This window comes from Carettochelys insculpta, chromosome 2, assembly GCF_033958435.1.
Source record: "Carettochelys insculpta isolate YL-2023 chromosome 2, ASM3395843v1, whole genome shotgun sequence".
In the NCBI taxonomy this organism is placed as follows: Eukaryota; Metazoa; Chordata; order Testudines; family Carettochelyidae; genus Carettochelys; species Carettochelys insculpta.
Genome location: NC_134138.1, coordinates 92758902 through 92777349, shown reverse-complemented (window position 1 = coordinate 92777349; position 18448 = coordinate 92758902). Strand labels below are relative to the sequence as shown.

General features: G+C 40.7%; 1 protein-coding gene across 5 annotated transcripts in view; it reads left to right on the top strand.

The window, feature by feature from the left end:
• MYOM1 (myomesin 1) overlaps positions 1-18448 on the top strand; it is a 114757-nt gene that overhangs the window by 16637 nt on the left and 79672 nt on the right. For all 5 annotated transcript variants that reach the window (XM_074987376.1, XM_074987375.1, XM_074987374.1 and 2 more), the window contains exons 3-5: positions 3878-4015; positions 12994-13204; positions 15450-15607. In XM_074987376.1, coding sequence (XP_074843477.1) covers positions 3878-4015; positions 12994-13204; positions 15450-15607 — 507 coding nt within the window. The remainder of the gene's footprint in view (positions 1-3877; positions 4016-12993; positions 13205-15449; positions 15608-18448) is intronic.

Genomic DNA, 18448 nt, shown 5'->3' with positions numbered 1-18448 from the left:
TGGGATTCTCACCTTTCAAACTTGTGTAAGGATGTGAGGTTAAGGGCCCTTACAACTAGTAAAGCAGCAATTGGAAGGGCTACTCCTCCTGCTCCAGAAACTAACATTTGGATTTTGTAAACAACCTAAAAATACCATCAGAGACTCTTTAAACCTTGCTCAAAGAAATTTGCAAAATTCTCAGCAAGAGCAGAAGGCCTGTTGAGATAAACATGCCAGATAAACATGATAAACATGCCAGAGAGCGGTGCTTCAAGGAAGGGGAGCAAGTCATGGTCTTGAAGATGCTCCAGGCCAACAAAATGGAAGCATCCTGGGATAGACCATTCACAGTCCAAGAGCGCCCAGGTGCAGTTAATTACATCATAGCTTTCCCAGACTCTGACCTTAAGCCTAAGGTGTATAATGTTATTTTTCCAAACATTTTTGGAATAAGGGAACTTTTAAGTTACATGGGTACTTTGAGGTGCCCGCGGTTACACTGCTTGCCGGCGCTTTGAAGTTAGTAACTTTGAAGTATGTTCAGCAAGAATTATGCTAAAAAGGTGCTACATATGCAATGCAGCATCTCATTGCTACTCACTGATTGGACTCATTTACATGCCTTCTTTGAAGGAGGGGGCTACTGTAGATGAGCCCTAGGATAGTTATTTTAAAAAAAAGTTATTTTGAAATAACTTTGCTATCCTAAGTTTTGAAGGCTTGACTTAACCTTAATCTTACCTTTAGATACAGCTGTAGATATGAAATGACCAAAGATACATGACATGTGTAATTCACCAGAAGGCTCTGCATTTATTAAATAGGTATCACCCTACATTATCCTTTCCAGGATTTTACAGTGTGGCCAGGAGCAGTGTATTGTGAAATGCAATTTGCTAGAACTCCAAGCAGAAATAATAGACATGACTATCATTTGTTGGTTAACCTGTTCACGTCGTAGCAGCAGACGTGCTGGCTTTTGTCCTGAAGAGAGGGATGAGATGTATAGGCTGACATACCAGGCATCTTTACTTGCGCTTTCTTGAGCACTATGGAAGGACTGTGCCTGGCAACTAAACTTGAAATAAGCAAGGTGTGATCAACAATCTGACAAAGCAACACAAAGCATGAGAGAGTGTGAAACAGGATATTCAGCAGTATAATGTTAGGTAGTAGACTTATCTTTTGTATTTGTGGATGATGTAACATCAGCATCGCAGCCAACCACAAATACAATGTGACAAGTCATCACGCAACTGCTTTCCTTTTTTTTATTTAGTTCAGATGGTTAAACTAAAACTCTCCACCTAGGAGAGATTCAGATGCCACCCAGGTGACTGGCAGAGCATCCTCCACAGCTGGCAGCATGTGTGCTGATGACGAACATCCCTCAATGCACATAACAAAATTTATTGCACACATGAAACAATATTGCTTGTTCCAAATTTGTGGCAGCCTCTAATATTTTTTCCCTTTACAACTGTTGCAAGTGAGGGTGAAATAATAGCAATTATTTTGGAATATCAAGAAGCTCCTTTTTGGAACACTTTAAGAACATAAGAACATAAGAACATAAGAATGGCCATACTGGGTCAGACCAAAGGTCCATCCAGCCCAGCATCCCATCTGCCGACGGTGGCCAATGCCAGGTGCCCCAGAGAAGGAGCACAGAAGACAATGATCAAGTGATTTATCTCCTGCCATCCATCTCCTGCCTTTGTTCTGAAGGCTAGGGCACCATACTTTATCCCTGGCTAATAGCCATTTATGGACCTAACCTGCAAAAATTTATCAAGCTCTTTTTTAAACCCTAATAGAATCCTGGCCTTCACAGCCTCCTCGGGCAAGGAGTTCCACAGGTTGACTGTGCGCTGTGTGAAGAAAAATTTCCTTTTATTAGTTTTGAACCTACTACCCATCAATTTCATTTGGTGTCCCCTAGTTCTTGTATTATGGGAAAAGGTAAATAATTTTTCTATATTCACTTTCTCCACACCATTCATGATTTTATATACCTCTATCATATCACCCCTCAATCGCCTCTTTTCCAAACTGAAAAGTCCCAGTCTCTCAAGCCTCTCCCCATATGGGACCCGTTCCAAGCCCCTAATCATCTTAGTCGCCCTTTTCTGAACCTTTTCTAATGCCAATATATCTTTTTTGAGGTGAGGAGACCACATCTGCACACAGTACTCAAGATGTGGGCGTACCATAGTTTTATATAGGGGAAATATGATATCTTTTGTCTTATTATCGATCCCTTTTTTAATAATTCCTAACATCCTATTTGCCTTACTAACTGCCGCTGCACACTGCGTGGATGTCTTCAGAGAACTATCCACTATAACTCCAAGATCCCTTTCCTGATCTGTTGTAGCTAAATTTGACCCCATCATGTAGTACGTGTAATTTGGGTTATTTTTTCCAACATGCATTACCTTACACTTACCCACATTAAATTTCATTTGCCATTTTGCTGCCCAATCACTCAGTTTGCTGAGATCTTTTTGTAGTTCTTCACAATCCCTTTTGGTTTTGACTGTCCTGAACAACTTGGTGTCATCTGCAAACTTTGCCACCTCACTGCTTACCTCATTTTCTAGATCATTGATGAACAAGTTGAACAGGATCGGTCCCAGGACTGACCCCTGGGGAACACCACTAGTTACCCTCCTCCATTGTGAAAATTTACCATTTATTCCCACCCTTTGTTTTCTGTCTTTTAACCAATTCCCGATCCATGAAAGGATCTTTCCTCCTATCCCATGACCACCTAATTTACATAAAAGCCTTTGGTGTGGGACCGTGTCAAAGGCTTTCTGGAAATCTAGGTATATTATGTCCACTGGGTGCCCCTTGTCCACCTGTTTATTAACCTCTTCAAAGAATTCTAACAGATTAGTTAGACACGACTTCCCTGTGCAGAAACCATGCTGACTTTTGCCCAACAATTCGTGCTCTTCTACGTGCCTTGCAATTTTATTCTTTACTAGTGTTTCTACTAATTTGCCTGGTAGTGATGTTAAACTTATCGGTCTATACTTTAGGGAAGGAACATCTCTGAAGCATGTTACCCTTGAGACTAAGGCTTCACCCTATAGAGCAGTGTTTCTTAAACTTTTTGGCAGTTTCTACACAGGCACAAAAGATGCTAATTCCCTGCACCTCATTAGCATAGCGTCATGTTCTTCCAGACTCCAGAACGCCACGTAGAAGCACGGCCCTGGGGGGAGATTCTGGAAGGAAGTCCTCCTTCTGGAGGCCCCTTCTTCCCAAAAATTTTCAGGAAGTAGTAGGGTAGCATGGTATAGCGTGGTATAGACTCTCATCACAAAAATGTCATTATAATTTACATTTTCAGTGTTCTTGGTAAACTGAGTGCTTGGATGGCCACCTAAGAGAGATTCAAATGCCACGCAGCTGGTTAGCAGAGTGATTGCAGATGGCAGCAGATATTTCTACTGATGATGCACATACACACATCCCTCTATGCACGTAACAAAATTAATTCCATACATGGATGGAAAAAATTAGAGGCAAAATTGGTTGGAAACCAATTATTCTGATTGACAGTCTCTGCAGACTAGTCATGGATGGGGACAGAGAAACTCAAGAAGGCCTCACTCACAGGAGTGCTGAAATGGGCATTGCTAGTAGGTATGCGTGGCAGTCTCCATACACAGAGAGATTTAATTTCAAGGTCCAACACTTTGGCACCTTTAGTGCACAGTGAGATAAAATGCATTTTGAAAGCTTGCTAATTGAAACATAATTGCTTGCTAAGAAAGAATCTGAGAGCTTAAATTATTATAAAAGGCCTAATATTTCTTCTAGTTTTCTGAAAGTTTTCTCAACAGCTTTCTTTGTGAGTCTAATATTGTGGCTTTTATTTCAGACTAAAAGATTCCAATGTAATGATAGAAGATCGATCCTATAAGTTGAGTCCCAAAGCAAAGAGGGCAAAGCAGAGTTTATGCTCTGAGGAGAAAGAAAATAAAGCCATCGACTACATAGTGCCAGTGTTCACAGGACGGTATGTTTGTTTTCCTCACCCATTTTCTTAGTGTCCTTATTTATTTATAAAATATTTCTTATGAAAATAATTAGTAATCCTTTTTTTGTCTTGGTTGAATTCAGGACCAGTGAATCTGTGGCAACATGCTTTAAAAATGTGGGTTAGTTTTCCCTACTTTAAATATGACAAAATAAAGACACTCAAAAGTGTCTTCCCCAATGTCACTGAATGAGTCAATGACAAAGCTAGGAATTCTGATTTAGTTTTGTTCTCTTGTCACTTGGATTATGCACATCTTACTTCCTATGGGAAGGAAAGAGGATTCTGAATATTTAGCCATGAGAACTGGACTTGATGAAGTAAAATTCTATCTAATAGGTCACACTAGATTATCATAATGGTTTTTTCTGGTTTTGACATCTGTGAATCTTTGGTGAATTTTAAGCATCAGGCACCCCTAAACATCTGACAAGCTTGTTTTCCTGGTTAAAAGATTTTCTCAGTAATTTAAATGGCCCATATCAAATCTACATTTAATGTAGCAAAATTGAAAAAACGTTTGTCATGTTTTGCTGTGGCAAAGGAAAAGAAAACTTTAACAATAAAACTGATTACGGTCTCAAGTTCAATATAAACAACCCTACTGCTCCCAGGTACTGGTGATATTTATTTCAAGTCCACTACTGACATGATAAATTTCAGCTGCAGCAATGTTCTAAGTAAATCTGAATGTGAACTTTACATAGTAGCCAAAACCAACGCAAACATGGAGACTTTCCTGGGATATGGCATAATGATTTATTATGAGATAATGACAGTCCAATCATAGTCATATGTTCAGATTAATTCATATCAGGTCATGTTATGGAAAACTAACTCGTGATTGAAGAACAGGAGAAAAGCCCATTTGCTGTCAAATACACACCTCTGTTTAGCCTTTAGGTCTCCTTCAGAGCTGTGCTTTCACATGACATTTATGAAGTGTGAGAAATGAGGTAGCTGAGATAATATCTTTTATTGGACCAACTTCTGCTGGTGGGAGGGGCAAGCTTTTGAGTTTTGTAAGGTCTTCTTCAGATCTGGAGAAAGAAACAGTTTCCAAGTTAAATACAAGATGAAATATATTGTCAAGCATAAGGGGTTCAGAAGTTATAGAAGCCACTTAAAAAGAAATGGGCAGATAGAACTTCCACAATTCTAGAATAATGAAGGGTTTTTGGGCAGCAGCATGTGTTACAATTTGTTGTAAAAGACCATAAAACCAATGTTGCTATTAAATCTATATTATTGCCCAGCACAATTATGAATTTAAAATCCCAGGCTCATCTTTTGAAAGATTTGTGCAGGTTTCCTTTGAGAATGAGGAGTGAGAGGTCAGATGAGGATTGGATACTGTGTGAAAAGTGTTCACCCGTGGCTGAGAGTGTGGAATTCAGTGGTATCATGGGCTACTGCTGAATTTACACTTGCAAATGGTGTTACTTCTCCAGTGTATGTAATATCATGCCTTTGTGGGGAATTCAGATTTTCATCTCGTTAGTAGGACACATTTGCTTTTCCTTTTTAATACCCTATTTTTGAGATAAGGCATTGCTAGCCCAGGGGTTTTTGTTCTTGTTCAATCCCTTCCCTTGGTAGCTGAGTCAAGAACCATTTTTCTTTGACCCTTTCCACTCTCCCATGCCACAGATTCACTGCTCTTTAATATAACCAAGATATAAAGCCATACACACGCTACATTTTGAAAGCACAATTTTAATGTTTTTAGTATGTCTCACATGATGAAAATATATAAATTTAAAATTTCAGTCTCAATTTTCAATGAAGTTCCTTTAAGGGTTTAAGGGTACTTAGAATTTAGAGTGCCTACATCTACATTGCCACAGAAGATAACGGCTTACGGTTGATTTTCCGGAGTGCCATTTTGCCTATGTGAAAAGGTGCTTTTCTGAGGTTAACGTCGACCTCATAACTCCTCACAAGCCACGAGGATTAACGAAGGTTGACGGGAGGAGCGCTCCCATTGACCCTCTTCTGTGAAGACAGCTGCAGAAGTCAAAGGCTGCAAAGTCTATTTTAGGTATGCAATCGGTGTACCTAAAATTGTGTGGCAGCCGTTGACCTTCCAGGTAAGTATAGATGCAGTCCAAGTTATTTAGGGCAGGTCTACACTGGTGAGGATTCTCTCCGATGATGGGAGAAAGCTCTCCCATTAACACTAAGTACTCCACCTCCACAATTAGCCTAAGCTATTTCAGCAGGACTGTGTCTCCTGCCAACATAGTGTTGGCATGGACTCAGCATTGATCACTGTAACTTGCATCACTCAGCAGTGGATCTTTTCCACACTCCTGCGGAATGCAAGTTAGATTGACTTAAGTATTAGTGTAGATCTGCCATTAGATAACTGGGGTGTTTTAAGGAGTGCTGCATTTGTGATTTTCTGTTAGCTGCTTCCACTGTCAGAATACTGGACTACATGGGCCTTTGGTCTGGTCCGGTAAGGCCATTCTCATGTTCTTATGCTTCCTCTTCTTTCCAAGGCAAAAGTGTCTCCTTTTAGGTGTGCCTAACCTTTACAAATACAGGATGTGTTCCTCCTTTTGGAAGGAAATGTTGTCCAGCAGCTGGATCAGATGACTCTTGCTTTGCTTGGCTACTTGGTTTTGTGATGTGGGGCAAGTCAGAACTCATTCTGTGCTTCACTTTACTTGTTTGTAAAATTAATATCATAGTACCTAACTCAGAAAGGCCTTGTGAAGCTTAATTAATTTCTGTCTGTACAATACCTGGAAATCCTAAAATAAAAAATGCTACAGAATTCCAAATCATCAATTACTATTATTATGCCTTATATTATGCCTTATATCTTTTGTTGACCCTAGCTCTTGCATATGACAACTCAAAATGTTACAAAAGCGTTTGGGGCACTGTATTGTCCAACATCATGATTATGAGTTAGATTAAGAGTTTTCAAAGGCACATGATGGTCATTAGAATGTTCAAATAGACTTTTTGTATACGTGTTTTGTTTTTGTGAATTTGTTGGCACCATTTTCATGTCTGTGTGCCAGGACTGTGGAAGTGATATGTGGTATGAGTGTCAAATAGTTATTCTTGTTTGAAGGATAATTGAACCATGTGTATGTTATAAATCAGACCTCAATTCTCCTGTGAAAATCAACACACAGCTTCCCATGAGCTGATAGTTTGTACAAGAAATAGGTACTTGAAAAGGTCAGCATTCTAGCCATTCTGCAGTGCTATTATATTGGCTGTGATAGTTTTCAGTATTGTGTCAGTGTCTCCATTACAGCCCTCTGTTTTCAGGGGTTTCAAATTCTGCAGTAAAAATTTACTCATGTAGAATATAAAACTCAGGTATTTATTTTTAATTCCATGCACCCAGAGTCAACATCAACTTCCTTGGAATTGGATGGGATATAAGTCAGTGGAGAAATTGGTTCACGTGTTTCTCATTTTCTCCCCTCCCCATTCCACATTACCTGAGAACAGTACCAGTATGATAGCTGGAGAAATTCCTGTAAGTTCAGTTCTTTTCTCTGCTGCCTCTCTCAGTGGCGAAAGGAGCAAAACTCTCAGCCTTGCCTCCCTCTCCCCTCTCCCCTATAGCTGCTGCGTCTCAGACTGACAGGGCTAGGAGACAGGGCTGGGAGAAGTACGGCAGCTGGAAGCTGCCGGTGTTTTTCTCTTTTCCGTGCTGCCATTCCCAGCCAAGAAAGTAGCATAACTCTTAATCCCTCTGGCTCCCCTTCTACAGAGCTGGGGCATTGGCGTACAGGGTTGTGGGAGGGAAGCCAGACGGGCAGTTCTACTCCTTTCCCCATTGGGAGGAGTAGTGGAGAAAGTAGCAGAACACCATCAGCTCCTCCAGCTGCTGTACCACTCCCAGTCTGGCCCTCTGTACCCTAGTCCCATACACAGATGTGTGGCAGCCATTGGACAGCCTGGGGATGGCCTGCAGGGAGTCTTTCTGGTATGCCATATCAGCTAAAAATAACTTGCCAGTACAGCTAAAATACAGTAGAACCCTGAGATACGTGCACTCAAGTTGCGCATATCTCAGTTTAACATGACACAGGGTGATGGGGAGCTTCCACCTGGCTTTGTGCTGCCCGCCACTCAGGAGTGGCTGGCTCCTGTGAGCAGTAGGGAGCTGAGAGCCAGGCAGCAGCTCCCTGCTGCTCACAGGAGACAGGAAACTGGCCAGAGCTGCTGTACTGGTCAGTTTCCTGGCTCCCCTGAGTAATGTGAAATTTGACTTATGCAGGGTTGTGCAAGAATGCAACCTCCACATAAGTTGGGGGTCTACTGTACAAGCTCCCTTGCACCACCATATTTAGGCTTGCACCTGCCATCTACACTCAGGTAAACTTCCAAATGAAATCAATGAGAGTTTTGACTTTATAAGAGATGTGGAATCAGACCCCAAATTCTTTGTTATTTTTGATGTGAGTCATCTTTTCTGGGAACACTGAATACTGACCTTTAGTCCAGGCAGATAATGAAAGGAAGAAATTAATTTCTTGTTTTTTAAAAAAAATCAATGATTTAGAAGTTGCATGAGGCCCAGTCCTTGTGAGGTGCTAAGCCCTGTTTGGCGTAGAGGATGGTTATTACCTCACAGAAACTGTTCAGGACCTTGAGGATCAAATCTACGTTGCAGTAACATTTTGGAGTCTTAATCATTTATAATGAAAAAAGAAAACAAGGTTATCTGGCCTTTAAATTAGAAATGTTATTGGCTTACCCAAAGCGAATTTAGAAAGGTACATTTATATTTTTTGTGTTAGGGCAGATCTTCATTTAAAAAGCTGCATTTATGCAGTTGCTCTGCTATAGAGCTTTAGTGAAAGTGCTGCAGTGCTAATGGGAGACCTTCTCCAGTCAGGCAAGCTAATCCACCTCTGTAAGATGCAGTAGGTAGATTGACTGAAAAAACCTTTCCATTGACACAGCTATTTGCACTAAGGGCTAGGTCAGAATAATCACGTTGCTCAGGTGTGTGGATTTTTCACACCTCTGATGAGTGACATAGTAATACCAATGTAAGTTTATAGTGTAAATCTGGCCTGGAAATGAGTTTTTAAAACAATTTTTAGAAATCTTCATTACTATTTCTACAGCTTCATATGAACATAAGAACATAAAATGGCCATAATGGATCAGACCCAAGGCCCATCTAGCTAAGTATCCTGTCCTCTGATAGTGGCCAATACCAAGTGCCCCGGAAGGATTGAGCAGAATAGGTAATCATCAAAGCTATCTCTACATGGCATGCCCGTTGTCTCAAAATAGTTTCTGAGGTAAGGGGTGTGCTATTCTGGCATCCATGTACACCTCAGCACATGCCCAGCCCATTCCGCCTAATAGTCATTGGTGGATCTGTCTTCCGTGAATTTAGTTATTTTTTCAACTGTGTTAGAGTCTTGGCCCTCACAACATGCTCTGGCAAAGAGTTCCACGGGCTGACTGTGTATTGTGGGAGGAAACACTTCCTTTTGTTTATTTTAAACCCACTGACTATTAATTTCATTTGGTGACCTCTAGTTTATGAGGAGTAAATAGCAGTTTCTTATCTACTTTCTCTACTCCAGTCATGATTTTATAGACCTCAGTCATATGCTCCCTTTTGTCTTCTCTTTTCTACACTGAAAAGTACCAGTTTCATTAATATCACCTTATGAAGCCATTGCATATCCCTAATAATTTTTGTTGCCTTTTCTAAATCTTTTCCAATTCCAGTATCTTTTTTTAAATGGGGCGACCACATCTGCATGCAGTATTGTTATGGGCATACCCTGGATTTATACAGAGGCAAAAATATTATTTGTCTTATTCTCTGTCTCTATTTAATGGTTCCTAACATTGTTTGCTTTTCTGACTGCTGCTGCACATTGAGTGGATGTTTTCAGAGAACTATCCACAATGACTCCAAGCAGTGGTGACTGGGGGGGATGGAGTTCTGGGAGGGTACTGGCCCTGTCCCCCCTGTAGCTCCCCTCCACCTTAAGCCCTGACCCACCCCAGCCCCATTTCCGCCCACCTCTTCTTTCTCAGGCATTGCACTTCTTCCAGTCCGTGTGGGGGTCATCCCATACTTCCCCCAGAGCAGTGCTGCTCAAGAGCAACATGAGCTGCTCCAGCTCATGCTGCTTTCAGGCCACGCCGCTCTGGGGAAGAGGAGGGATTGCCCTTGCACTCACTGGAAGTAGTGCATCACTGACAGCGAATGGGGATGCTGGCGGATGCATGTGACACCTTGTGCACTGGAACACATCACCCCAACTCCAAGATCTCTTTCTTGAGTACTAAAAGCCATTTTAGAGCCCATCATTTTATGTGTACAGTTGGGATCATGTTTTTCAATGTTCATTACTTTGCATTTAGCAACACCGTTTCATCTGCCATTTTGTTGCCCAGTCATCCTGTTTTGAGAGCTCCTTTTGTGTGGTGATTGTGAATGGCGCTGCCACCACTGAGTGAGAGAGGCCATTTTACTAGTATTTCCTAGTAGGTCATATCAACCAAAGTAGCTGAAAGCAATACAAATTGAAGTCACAATTTGAATGTATGACAAAGAGAGAAGACAGTCAGTGTTCTCATTTAAGTTGGCTCAGTACTTTGCGGATTTTATATTTGTAAGTAATTTAACTTTTCATTCCAATGCTGAACTGCATTACTTCTCTTTAATGACACTGACACCACACTGTAAAGATGGAAGCTTGGGCATTTATTTATGATTTTATTTAGAAATGGCCTTAAATAATTCTTCAACTCTAAATTCCCTGAACTTTGAGGCCTTCGCTCAGAATTTCTTTAGATAGATAGATAGATAGATAGATAGATAGACACTGTCAGCTTGAAATCTAGTCAATTAAAAAAAAGATTTGAATATAGTTTTGGTTACTTCTCTGTATCTGGTTATCTTTGACAGTTGTTATTGTTATTTGTCTTCTTTTTCAAAATGTTTTTCTCTAACCTATTGATATGTGGAAGGCACACACCTTCAAGTAACAGCTTATGCAGATGAGCCAATGAAAATGCAACATTATAATAAGTGCTGTCAAATGAACAACATTATCAAATTTCAAAAAGAAGGAGTTTCTGCCCCTTATCCCCACCAATCTCTCATTTATAATAGGTGCAGGTAAGCTCTGGCTGTATATCCATACATTAGGCTGAGTCTTTTGATTAGCTTCATGAGTATGTAATGATACAATATGTGACTGAAAAAACATTTCAGTTTTACCTAAAATAAATGCATACTGCAGTATCTTTAGCACGGCACCTAGCAAGTTTTAAAGTAAAACTGTTTTGCACAAACCAAACATTGTGCAGCTGTTGTATGCCACAGAAACTACATCTGGAAACCATCATTACACACTGCAACAGCTCTGAGGCTCTGGCAGTTGCAAAGCAAAAAGGAGGCCCTAATGTTCCCACAAGTGAATCTGAAGGCAGAATTTGACATAGTGATATTTGTGATTGAAAGCATCTCTGTATTATTCATTTCCTACAAATTATTGTATTAATTTTTATATATAATATGTCTTCTGATGCATCATTTGTAAACTAATAACTCAGTGATCAAAAATATTATGGTAAATGTATGTAGCAACATTTAAAGTTATGTTTTTCCTATGTTTGATGTTACTTGTTTAAAACCAGACAGCCTTGCCTAGGCAAAAGGTGTTCACGTGGTATATCCCAAAGAAGGGAATGTGTATTTACCTTAATTTACAAATAATTCGTAAACAGATTCATCAAGACAGAAGGGGGAGAAGATGGCAGGGAGTAGAACAATTGCACTGCAACTCACACAAGTGGGGACAGAAAATACAGAGTTTCCTTCATCACCATATTCCATGTTGTCTTACTGCTTAAATAAACTTCACTTTTGTTAATAAAAATGCTTTGAGTACGGTTTAACTGAACTGTGTGGTAACTCCACTTAAAATAGAAAAATGTTGAATGTTGCCTTTTTTTAGAGGGGCAATGAATCATAATATTCCTCTGATTTTTCTGGGACAGGGCAGGCTATTTCAGAACACATGTTTCTGAGAAAATTCAGGGCTGGAGAGAGTATGGAGGCACCATACCAGTTGTAAACCATGACTGGTGGAAGCTGTTGGAAGTCTGTAGTATTGCATGAAGGCTCCAAGATACAGAGCATTGGAGCAGGGCTTCCCAGTACATAAACAGAGTGTCTGCTTGTTGCTGACTGTAGGCATTCCTGAAGTGAGCTACAGTAGCAAGCCATGGTGGGGCACTTGGGGTTGCAGAAGAGAAGGTGATAATGATTCTTCACTAGCCTGGCTTGCACCCACAATATGGCAATATGACTAGAGCGGATGGTGATTGTATCCGCCATTGTTGAATGCTTGAGGGTGGATACTAAAAAGATTAAAATGTTTACAAAACACTATTCATCTTTTAAAGATATTCCAAAGAACAAATTACTGCCTTAAAGAATAGTGTTGCTTTGATTGCAGAAATTTTTTGTAGGGCCTGGGAATGTTCTTTTTCATATAAATCAGAGGTGAGGACTTTGTTATACTGCTGCTGTAATCTCCACTTTGAGTTGCAACTGTAAGAGCCTCTGCTGCAAATCACTATTTGAAGTGATATTGTGCTAGCTCTTTCATTGATCTTTCCCACCATGGAAATGTGAAAGCACAATAGGAAATGTATTAAGATGAAAACATGTATGACACACTCGTCATAGAGAAATGCACCAAAAATGCTATTGACTTTGGATGGTATGATATATACAGTCTGTATACTTCTGTGACTCTGTTGTTAATATGATATGAAATTGTTTCCTATGTAATGACCCTTAAAGTAGAAATGTATTCCGCAGCATCTAAGACCCTTATAAATTAAACAAAGAGGGCAAAGCTGAAATAAAGTGATAAACATGAAATGTTTTCTCACCACTTGCCAGTGTGATTGTGCTTTTTGAATTCCCTTAGGCAAGTGCTTGTCAGTGGCATTACAGATACAGAAGAGGAAAGAATTAAGGAAAGTGCTGCATACATTGCCAGAAGGAACCTTTTTGCAACAGGTGAAGGAGTTAGTGCAACTAGAGTGGCCACTTCATCCTCTGAGGAAGAGCAGCATGAAAAGAAGTCAAGGAAAGTAGCAATACGAGAGTCAGCTGAACGGCTGGCCCTGCGGAAAACGGTAATAAAGCACAAATAAATCCATGGATTGTAAGGACTTTGGGCCTGGGATTCCCTTTTTAGTTTTTTTGTTTGTACAGCTTCTGGTACAGGAGTGCTCTGGCAGGGCCCTGGGCATGGGTGGTGCATGGTTGGGGAGTCTGGGCTTGACTGGTTGTGGCACCACCCTGAGACTGCCCCTGCTCACCCCAGCAAGGCCTGACCAAGCTCTACACTCAGCCCCATTTGGCCCCCAAGGCCTCTCTCTCTCACTGTTCTTCTTCTCCTTCCTGCCCTCCATTACCCACCCACAGCTGGTGTTTCCTCTGCCTCTCCCACAAAACTTCCCTATCTGCTTGACGCTTGTGCCTCTTTGCCCCTTTCCCCGAAACCCCACCACCAAACACCTACCAGGCCAGCCACTTACTGCTCACACACCCCTCTTTGCCCCCTCTCCCAAGGCCCCCACGCACATGTGGCAGGGATGGGAAGAGGCGGAGCATGGGCAGGGCCTTTGAGGGAGGAGGACAAGCAGGAACAGGCAGTGGAGCAGACAGACTGGCCAGAACCCTGGCAAGGCAGGGGTGGGGCAGATCTGTGCCTCCCCCCACACAAGGGGCAGGGCCTTGGGGAGGAAAGGGTGGGGCTGGCTCTGTTGAAGGATCAGAAGTTTGCTTTGTGTAAAGATTTTGAACAAAGACTGTGGCCAGAATCTAGCATAATACAATCTCTGGATCTTGGCCCTTCAGCTGTCCTCCCCCAGTTGGTCCTCAGTGCCACCCAGAGCACAGCATGCAGGGCTCCAGTGAGGATTTAAAGAGCCTAGGGCTCTGGTCTGCAGAAGCTGGGAGCCCCTGGCCCTTCTGAATCTCTGGGCCTTAAGCAGTTACCCACTTTGCCCCTGACTTTTGCTGGGCCTGGGATCAGGGCCTTGGAGTGGAGCATGTCCTTGCAGCAGTGGACGAAATTTAGCTTCTCTTGGCCTCTTGTACCCACCATTGCTGGTCTTAGGTACTACTGCAGTACAAATGAAAAATAATAGAAAGAGACAAAATGTAGTTCCAGGTCTTAAATTGTGGCTTTTAGCCATTGTCCTGTGTTAGGTGTGTGAGAGAGGAGTTGTAGTGCCCCAGGGAAACAACAGGAACACCTCAGCTGCTCTGAGGGGAAAGTATTTTGTTGTACCCCCGTTCAAGGTGCAGCGAGTATGGAGCCAGGGAAAGAGCCAGGGGTCTTTTTGTGGAATTGGGGAGGGAGGGATTCATAATCTTGTTTAAAGTGATTACTGAAGGCTTTTAATCACAGTATAGAAAGTAGGGATGGGGATTATGAAAGGCATCAGGGATTAAATCTAGTTCTAATGGAAGCTTTGACAGTTAGGTGTTTTCACATATTTCTGAAGTTTGGGAAATGATTTAATCAATAGAATCTTGGTCTAGACTTTAGATCCTTTGCCCAGCCCCCACTCCCCAGCACCAGGAAGAATAGGTCAGTGGTTTGAACATTAGCTTTGTAAAGGCATCATTGTGAGTTCATTACTTCAGAAAACCATTCAGGGTCCTGGGACAAATAGATTTAAAAAAAAAAAATCTGTCAGGGATGGAGTTTAGTCCTGCTGAGAAGGCTGGAGACTGGTTTTGATGACCTTTCAAGGTCCCGTCCACTCTACAAGATATATATGACATGTTTTTCTAGTGCTTTGCTGGTTCTCAGATATTACTGGGGTTTTTGCTACATGCATCTGTGGTTGCACATTCAGTGATCTAAAATATTGACCGACAGTGACACAACTGGGATCATTTTGTTGCCATCTAGCCAGCACCCAGCTCCCACCCTGCATGGTTATATTATGCCAGGGGAAGACTTCAGCGAATGGGGAAACAGCCTCTTAGTCCTGCTCCTGAATATTTCCAAGTTTCATGTAACTTTGCGAGAGTTAATCCCTTCACCAAGGTTCTCCCCAGCCCTGGGATCTAGCCCTACCCACAAACCAGATCTAACCCACCTCAGCACCTTTTCCAAGCCACAGACTGTTTGTTCTGGGCCTTGCAGGTGGCAACACAAATTTTAGAAGAACATTGTGATGCTGAAAAATGTTGTCTGTGTGTCTGTCCTGGTTAGAAGGATATATTAAGTAAAATTATGTGAACTTTAAAATAAAGATGCATTCACATATTGCCCCAGAAAAAGCCCTAAAACTTTCTTGGGGGTATGGAGCAGTAGTATGTGTAAATGGTGAGTTTTATGATGAAATATTTCTGTTCTAGTTAGAAGAGACTGAGGAATTTCACAGAAAGCTGAATGAAGATAAACTTTTACATGCTCCAGAGTTTGTTATCAAGCCTCGTTCCCATACCATCTGGGAGAAGCAGAATGTCAAATTGCATTGTACTGTGACTGGCTGGCCAGAACCCCGTGTTACATGGTAGGCTTGTATCATCATCAATATCATTTCTGATTGTAAATATTCATTATAAGTGAGTAAACTTTCAGGAAAACAGCATAGGCAATACTGGGGAAAGTACAAGGTAGGTAAGTGATTGGTGTAGAGCGATGATGAAAAAAGCAAACATTCATGAGAAGCAGGAGAAAATGTCATATACCCCTATTCACAAACCAAAACAGCAGTCTTGTAGCACTTTAAAGACTAACAAAATAATTTATTTGGTGATGAGCTTTTGTGGGGCAGACCCACCTCTTCAGATCTATGGAAATTTCCATAGATCTGAAGAGGTGGGTCTGCCCGGCAAATGCTCATCACCTAATAAATTATTTTGTTAGTCTTTAAAGTGCTACAGGACTGCTGTTTTGGTTTGTGAAGATACAGACTAACATGACTACCTCTCTGTGGCTACCCCTATTGACACTGAATAACTTCTTACTCCATGAGAGGTCCCACTGATTTCAGTGCTTACACACTGTAAGTTGATACAGCTCATGATGAATGCACTCTGAGACTCTCAGAAGTCCTCCAACAAACCAAAAGAAAACCAGATTTGACATTTTTGATAATTCTAAAATAAAAAACAAGCAGAGGCCATCCTCCATCCCAGATCCCCAATTTCAGGCCACCTTTACGGGAAAAGAAGCATAAAGGTTACAAAAGAGCCCATTTTGTTAGAAAAATAATACTTTACAGATCATCTTTAAGGTGCAAGACAAATATCCCTCACAAAAAGAAAAAAACAAGGACAAGAATGGAAATAAAATAAAATACATGCTCAAGACTGTCTCCTGTGAGTATGCCCGTACTACACAGCTTTTAGCATCCAGGCTGCGTCAACACAGGTCTGTCAGTAAATATCAGAATGCGTGAATGACATTTGTGGGTACTTTCGTTAACAAAATACTTTCATCTACAACTACTGCGTCCTGCCCCAGAGCAGTGTTCACACTTCTGCTTGCCACAACAAAAAACTTTTCTGTCATGGAAGGGGCTGGGAGATATATATGAGGGTTTTAAGCCCCTATGAATGACAAAAGTTTTGTAGCTGAAATGCAAGTGTAGACATAACCTTAGGGAGTGTATGTCTCTGAGACATCAGAGAGTCTTTATTGTCTCCAGAGTATTAACGGATATTATGGTTAAGAACAGATGCTTAGTTGCTGATTCAGTTGCAATCTCTTTCCGTGCAAATGAAATCTCAGGACCCAAGTATGTTCCTGGAGCTCACATCATAATTATTTAAAGTTATATGCCATAGATAGATTTAGCACCTGGTGCAAAGTCCATTAAACTCAGTGGGAATCTTTTATTTCCAAGGCCAAGTATAAGAGGTCCCAAAATATTCTCTTAAGAGATGTGACACAGAGATCTAAGATATTCTCTCAGAGATGTGCGGGGCATAGATGAGAATCTAAACCTCTTGGATTAGTGATCTGGGCTATACAGAAGTACAGTCAAGTTCTTGAAACAATTATATTTGGACATATTGGCGTTTTTTTAGACTTTAAATGAAATTCAATGCTTGCGTTTTTCTTATATGATATTTTGAGATTGTGCCTGTCATAAATGTTTACAGCTAAATGCTGTCAGAGGTTTAGTTTATGTTTAGTACTAAGCATTAATTATATCAGTAGACTAGAAATTAATCTGTATTTGTGGAGACATTAGAACAACTTCTCTCAGATCAGAATTTAAATATTATAAATATTTTGGGGTTTGCTGCCTGAATTATTTAGCATCCTACAGGAACTCTGCTGTGCTTGTCATTTTATTAAGTATGCAGAGCTCCTTAGTACTGGTTTTAGACAAATAGCTTTCTAGCAAAGTCTTACGTGTGGGCCTGATCCAAAGCCCACTGATGTTAGGAGTTTTTCCACTGAATTCACATCAAGTGCTTTGTGAAAAAAATTGTTTCTCTTGTGTACAAATTAGGTACATTTACTCAGATCTGACCCCTTTTGAACAAAGGAGAACATTCAGTTTTGAATTCAGAGCTGGAGCCCCAGCCCTAGAAGGTGAATCCAAACCAAGATATCTTGAACCCTTTTTAACTTCAGCTCAGACCCATCATAATTTATTCCAAAAACCTGACGTATTCATGAAGCTTTCAGATGTATGTCCACATGCATTCAAAAATAAACTGGCTCTTGAATTAAATTTAAAATCATAAATTTGGGAAGTAGAATTTAGTACATAATTTTACTGTACAGTGAGGCTTCAAAAACTCTGTTGTTTGCCATTGGCTTCCAATGGAAATAATGAATTCAGAGCACTCACAGCAGGTGGTTTTGCTCAGACATACAGAAGAGTGCTGAACTCTATCTGATAGCATTCATTCAGGATTTGTTAATCAAATGTCATTCACATATTCCAAGCTGTCGGTTATTATATGAACAATGAAGAATTTTTGAATGGCATGGCCGACAAATTAAAAAGCATCAGGGCCTTTCATTCTAGAAATCCTTAATGTGTGATGCAGGATCATTAACTGCTGCAATCTTACTGGCTCTGTTGGAAAGAAGATATGAAATACCCAGAGTAACTGGGACTTGCTGTAGAAAGTAAAAATTATTAGTGGATAATAAGAGAGGGATGATTGCAATACAACATTTGCTAATAATGTGGCCGTTCTGGAATATATTAGACTCTCAGAAACAACAAATGTTCCTTCAAAAGTATGAGGCAGATGAATACAAAGAAGTCAATATTTAATAATTTATTTTTTCACTAATCTGATTGTGAAAAGAAAAGGAGTACAAGGATTTTAAAAATTGATATAACGCATTTGGGGTTTGATCCTGCCCTGTGCTGAATACTGAG